Source organism: Coturnix japonica, assembly GCF_001577835.2.
Source record: "Coturnix japonica isolate 7356 chromosome 1 unlocalized genomic scaffold, Coturnix japonica 2.1 chr1random1169, whole genome shotgun sequence".
Lineage (NCBI taxonomy): Eukaryota > Metazoa > Chordata > Aves > Galliformes > Phasianidae > Coturnix > Coturnix japonica.
In genome coordinates this window covers 1-7,033 of record NW_015438978.1, presented here as the reverse complement: position 1 = coordinate 7,033, position 7,033 = coordinate 1, and the positions used below count along the sequence as shown (strand labels likewise).

Here is a 7,033-nt window from a genome sequence, read left to right as displayed (position 1 = left end):
AAAGCAAAACCCAGTCAAATCTTAATCTGTTGTCAGATAAAAGCACTGCGTATGTCGTAGAGGTCACACAAAAGCCCCTAAGGGCAGAACAGTGAAAGAGCATAGGAAGCAGGGCAGATATTGAGTTAGTTTTCTACTAGTTATCTCCTAATTTCTGACCATCAGTGGTTGAGGGATTCCTTGGTCATACTCTGCATCCAGCTCAGTTTGTTTTTGAAGTTAAGGTGACATGGAAGGACAGCTCATTATGCTGCATTCCAACAGTGAAAATATCTATCCAGCATGCCCATGACATATGTAAATCATTCTTGTGTGTCTCCCTTGTGTCTTTCTCTCTCTGATTTTCATTACTGAACTGGTTGTAGCGTATCTTATATTTAAAAGCCTTCCAAGAGTCTTTATAACTAATAAAGATGCTATTTAAAACAGTCAGTTTCCAGTCCTGGTCTTAGTTTATGGAAGCTGACTACATCCTGGGAGGTGCAGGATAAGCTGTAAAATAACAACAGCAAGATCACCTCGAAAATGTTATTTCCTCATTAGTCTTGGTGCCATTAACATTTGCTCTTCTCCGTGTTCTAGAAAACACATTGTTCTCTGAGTCTTAAGTGCTCTTACTACACAGAAATCTGAAAACAGTGATGTATATATCACTTGTATTAACCACAAAGGCTTGATCCGCATTCCGATATGTCCTAAGATTTAGCTTTGTGTCCTAAGAAGACTCAGACATTTTGTTTTCTACCTGTATGTCATCCCTTATGCTGCTAATTGGAACCAGGGGACTGACTGCAAGAAAGTCTGGCACGGCAGAAAGATCTAAAGCATTTTGCACTGCAGTATCTCTTGATAAAAGTAGTAGCTGGATGGAGGAAAGAGAGTTTCTCAGTGCTCCCAGCAATGAGAGAAGGCTATACTATGTGCTTTCTCTTCTGATCAGTAAATACCATTTGGCCTGCTAACCCTTGAGCTGTGCCAAACCCAGCAGAACAAGGCTTCTCTTGCTTAGGTGACGCTCAGAGAACCTAACAAAAAGATGAAAGTCTTCTAGAAAATCAAGGAAGAATGAGGGAACCATGGTGAGTGGGAGATAGGCAATGTGAAGGTTATAATCCCTCAATAAGGATTGTGGGAGGATGGCTTTTGGCTTGTAGTGCGGATGACATTGGACATAACTCCATGCAAGCCTAGATTTCATTAGTGCTACTTCACACACATTGCAAAACTACAAAGTCTACACCTCTCCCAGTTTCCACAACTTAATGCTTTCTTTCTTTCTTTCTTTCTTTCTTTCTTTCTTTCTTTCTTTCTTTCTTTCTTTCTTTCTTTCTTTCTTTCTTTCTTTCTTTCTTTCTTTCNGTCATATACTCCCCATTTATGGGTTTTTCAGTCATTTGCTCCGCTTTGGCACGTACTCATCCCACAATCTAACCAGCCTTGCTCTATTCTTGAGTCACATTTATTTATTACACATTTATTTATAGGCATGTCACTTTAATCAAAGCAAAACCCAGATCAAATCTTAATCTAGTTGAACAGATAAAAGCCTGCGCTTATGTTCGTAGAGGCACCAAAAAAGCCCTAAGGCAGAACAGTGAAAGAGGATAGGAAGACAGGGCCAGATATTGAGTAGTTCTACTCAGTATATCTCCTTAATTTTCTGACATTCATGGATTGAGGGACTCCATTGGTCCATACTCTGCATCCAGCTCAGTTTGTTTTGAAGTTAAGAGGTGACATGGAAGGGACAGCTCATTATGCCTGCATTCCAAAGTGGGAAAATATCTAATCCATGCCCATGAATATGTAAAGCATCTTGTGTGTCGCCCTATGCTGTCTTTCTCTCTACTGATTTTCATACTGAACTGGTTTGTAGCGTCATCTTATATTTAAAAGCTTCCAAGAGTCTTTATAACTAACTTAAAGATGCATATTTAAAACAGTCAGTTGTTCCAGTCCTGGTGTCTTAGTTTATGGAAGCTGGACTACATCCTGGGAGGTGGCAGGATAAGCTGATAAAATTACAACAGCAAGATCACCTCGAAAATGTTATTTCCTCATTAGTCTATGGTGCCATTAACATTGCTCTTCTCCTGTGTGTCTAGAAAACACATTAGTTCCTCTGAGTCTAAGTGCTGCTTACTACACAGAAATCTGAAAACAGTGATGTATATATACACTTGTTGATTAACCACAAAGGCTTGATCCGCATTCGATATGTCCTCAAGATTTAGCTTTGTGTCCTAAGAAGACTCAGACATTTTGTTTTCTACCTGATGCATCCCTTATGCCTGCTATATTGAACCGGGACTGACTGCAGAAAGGTCTGGCACAGGCAGAAAATCTAAGCATTGTGCACTGCAGTATCTCTTTGATAAAAAAGTAGTAGCTGGATGGAGAAAGAGAGTTTTCTCAGTTGCACCCAGCAATTGAGAGAAGGGCATATACTATTGTGCTTTCTCCTTCTGAATCAGAAGATACCATGTTGGCCTGCTAAAACCCTTGAGCTGTGGCCAAACCCAGCAGACAGAAGCTTCTCGTTGCTTAGGGTGCGCTCAGAGAACCTAACAAAAGATGAAAGTCTTCTAGAAAAATTAAGGAAGATGAGGAACCATGGTGAGGGGGAGATAGGCAATGTGAGGTGTATAAATCCCTCAATAAGGATTGTGGAGGATGGCTTTTGGCTTGTAGTGCGGAGACATTGGACATAACTGTCCATGCAAGCTAGATTTCATTAGTGCTTACTTCACACACATTGCAAAACTACAAAGTCTACACCTCTCCCAGGTTTCCACAACTTAATGCTTTCTTCTTTCTTTCTTTCTTTCTTTCTTTCTTTCTTTCTTTCTTTCTTTCTTTCTTTCTTTCTTTCTTTCTTTCTTTCTTTCTTTCTTTCTTTCTTTCAGCTTTCTTCAGAGCTAATATTTTATCTTACCTTGATTTCTGTGGCTTTCTCCCCAAGATAGCTCAGAACTCTGAATATACGTTGCTTAATCTGATGTCACTCTGGTTCAGCATCAAACTTATGAGAGTTGACTGAGAAGCTTCAGCTGGAGGTTCCTCCTCTGCAAAGTAGCCCCCAAAGTAGCTGGGCTCATAAACCCACAGAACAGGCTGGTCGCTTTGCTGTGTGACACAAAAACTTTCTTCTCCCTCCTCTCCCTCCTCTATATAGGACTGGAAGACGTGAGCAACGTAATCCAAGAGTAGCAAATTAAACAAATGCCAGGATCCTAGATTTGAAGAAAATAAAAAAAAAAAATCCCTAATTTTACCAATGTTTATGTTTGTGTTTATTCACTTTTCTACTCAACTTCGTCCTCCAGATTCATTGCTCTTGTCGAGTTTATTAACTAGCATGCATTGTCCCCATTCCCCCCTAACACAGATAAATTATTCAGCCTCTCCCCAAGCTAACCCTCGTACAGATTTCAGTTTGTTCAATACTTATGACATTAAATGGCTTACCTTGCAGCTGGGTATGCCAAGATACCAAGTTACAGTTGCCAAAAGCCAGAAGAAGGACTCATGGAGGCCACTGGATTTTGACTTGTATCTGTGGTTGAAAGTGCTTAAGTGTCTGTAGGTGACTGTCCAGCCACCATGGCTTGGCAATGCTCCCCTGAATGCCTCAGAGAAGATACTAAGCTGATGTAAGGTTTTGTGTATGAGGTAAGTAGAGGCACATGTGCTGGAAAGGAGGTGGTAATGGAAGAGCTTTAGCATAGAATTATGGAATCGTCTGGGTTGGAAAAGACCTTCAAGATCATAAAACCAACTATCAACCTGACCTGCAGAGTCCCATCAGTAAACCATGTCCCTTAATGCCATGAAGTCCCATTAATCCTGACTGCTGTGACGCTTCTTTCAGCCTTACAGGAGACTTACTGCAGGTTCCTTCCATTGCACTTGAACATCACCCATGAGGAGGTTGGGTTGGAATAAGGCAAAAGACAATCCCGAGCTCAGAAGCATGTGTTCTGTGTGTCAGTAGTGCTAAGTTTCAAGCAAGAGCCCTAGACAGAAGTGAGTTTGGATCTGTTTTTTGGTATGTGACTTCTGTTGTGAGGATGCATGCTGTATTAACATGACACACATTTACCAAAAGTTCTACATTTTACCTAAGTGTGTGTCCTCGGTGGGTGCAGCATATTCTGACTTGCGGGATCCCCACACTGTCTGTACGAAATGATGAGATTTAAGACATTTACAAAAAGCAATGGCCTGAGTGCAGAGTTGTTCACTAAGGCTTCAAGTAGAAATGTGGGAGTAGAGACCTGGGAAAGACGGGACACTGTTACATCATATGACCCAATGTCTAAAGGAACCAATGGTTTTAGGTAAGAAGATAATAATGACCAGTTTAATTGGGACATCACAGAGAAAGATTAAAAGGCATTTTAAAGGCTCTGTCATATGTGAAAATAAATTAAATCTCAGTGTTAATGAAGTGCAGTAATAAGACTGTCTTATGTGCGATGAAAACAGTGTTTGTAACTAGTTTGAGGCAGGCTCAGCAGGGGGATAGGATGCTTTACATCAGATGGTATTAATTATGTCCCCAGCCATTAACTACTAGAGAACAGGGAGGCAATACATTAAACTCTTTGTGAGGTACGAAGAGGGGAGTGGATTTCATCTTCATTAGCAATTTCAATCAACATTGAGCTTCCAGTGCTGTTCTTGGAATCTGTTCACAATTTTCACTCCATGCACAAAATATTGCATCTAACTTTGGGGAGTTTTGTGCAGAACACTTCTGCAGAGGTAGAAGACTGATTTTTACTATTACTCCGATGCAGACACTCATGGACAAGGGACCTGACTGTGCTGTGTCCCATGTAGTCAGAGAGCAAACCTTCAGTCCTTCTCCAGGGAGTTCGTAATCTAATTATGAGGCAAAAGGTAGCAGCTAGATGCAGAAAAGTGCTGTGCATGTACATACACAAGCACAGCCAGTAATAGGGAAAGAATACTGAAGAACATAAAAGGCAGCAACCTTAGCATACCCCTTTGTTATGTCTTTGTAGGAAACACAAAGCCTTAAGCTTTGAAGGGGAATGTCTAAGAAGATAATGAGGGGTTTTTTTGGCTGTTGGTGTGAAGCTCTCGCCGACAGAACAGGAAAAATTATGAAAGTGCTTCTTTGAAAGTCTGAAAGGTAGTTCATGCAGTCTGGGCTGAGATGCTATCCAGAGGAGAGAGTGCGTTGCTCCAGAATAAATAAAAGACATATAGCCTCTGAAAGGTCTTACAAACAAAGAGAAAGGAAGTTAGGATTGATGCAGTATAGAAGAGGAACAGTTGATTCAAGACACAGCTGTACCACTTCAAGGCACTTCCAATAAATGTGACTGCAAAGGCCCCTCACTTCTGCTTTGCAGTAGTGTGTGTGTGATTTGGTGCTAGACAGCTCTGAGCACTACAACGGGGACAAAACTCATCCAGCTGAAAGAGTGTCTAGTTTTCAGTCAGCCTAACGTGACAGTGTAAGGCATAAGCATAGGGAAGGAGCCTATACCTTCTCTAGGAAGAACTAGCTGCACATTTGGCTAGTATCTGGATCTGCTGTTACTGTATTATACAGAAAAAATATAGGATTCTGAAAGCTACCGCTTTAGATATATGGAATTATTATGGTTAGCGATGCTGGTGCCCCAGCTCTCCATCACCCCTTCCTGATGGAGTTCCTGCAATGGAGGTGAAGAGGGATTTGCATCTAAGGATGCTGTTATCCATTTTACGTCAAATGATAGCCCCTACCAAAACAGGGAGCCCTGCCCCTCTGCCATCTCCAGCTGCATCTTTCTCCCTTCCTCCCTTATGCTCATCCTAGAGAGGTGATGTTCATTTGGATCATAGCTTGACTGCACGTCTGTTGAAACGATCTGGTCCCTCAGCCATCTGAGGTCACATCAGATGACAGGCACAAGGCTCTCACTTACCAAAACTGTCTGCATAGTTGAGTGTCATCGCCTTGCTTACTGCGCATAGTAGGAAGTTCCATCTCAACTGGAAATCAGCAGCCAGTTTTCTAAACTCCTGTTTATTCCTGCTTGGCTGCAAATAGAGAAAAAAGTAAAAAATAAAAAATAAATGCATTATGATGAAGCTGGTTAAAAGAGTCCCTTACTGTGTTGTGGACTATTTCCCTGTGCAGACTGCATACAAAGATGAAAAATTAAGTTAAAATAACTGAAGTTGAAATGGATCTTTGTATACGTCATCTTATTTCAGGTCTTTTCCAGCCAAGTTCTGAATGTCTCCAAGTCTGTCTCTACTATCAAACTACCACTAGTTCTGGATCACTGATGGACAAGCGTTGCAAGAACTAGTAACCTCGGGAGAGATCTATACACAAAGATGATGGTACTTGAATCTTTCATGAGAGCTAGAACCATTGTACTAGCATTTATCACTCTCCTACAACCTGCTGAAAATGAACAGTTTCATAAATCAGCAATTCCAGGAGTCATTAAGTGTTCTCTTTATTTATACAGACATTTTTCTTATAGATCTTGATTTACAAGGCAGTGTTACAGACTGTGTCTACAAAATGAGACCAGATACTGAAATCACCAAAGCGGATATATGCATAGAAATACATTTGTAGTTGCTTGCACAGATGGAAGTTTTGTATGCCAATTAATTCTCTCTTTTTGTGCAGCATGCATAAATTGTATTTATGCAAATCTGCAGTCTGGTCATGTTGCTAGTATACAATGTAGCTCCTGCAAACTTTTGACAGGCTGCGGAGGGATAAATGCCGCCATCACTCTTCTTTTTCTGACATTGTTAAATTCATCTTGTACCTGAATGACAAAAGCCTGAAGATTTGAAGATACACAGCTTAGGAGAACTCGAATATCTGTAGACTGTGCCAGCGAAGATAATAGGTCATTTAAACCTGTGAAATAAAGAAGGGAGATCAAGCGGTTGGCTTGCTGCCATTTCTAGATGTTTTTAATTTCTTTTATATTTGGCTTTAAATATATTAAGACCTCTGTTTATAGCATTTTGATTAGTGTAACTG

At 40.7% G+C, this 7,033-nt stretch overlaps 1 protein-coding gene across 1 annotated transcript; it reads right to left on the bottom strand.

The window, feature by feature from the left end:
* Nucleotides 1-2,909: 2,909 nt before the first annotated feature.
* LOC107306755 (DNA-binding protein RFX8-like) lies at nucleotides 2,910-6,953 on the bottom strand (the record flags this gene model as incomplete). The annotated part of the gene is made up of 3 exons (XM_015850101.2): nucleotides 2,910-3,233; nucleotides 5,946-6,060; nucleotides 6,813-6,953. Coding segments are annotated over 3 exons (522 nt in total), but the record flags the coding sequence as incomplete, so codon positions are not given.
* Nucleotides 6,954-7,033: the final 80 nt, after the last annotated feature.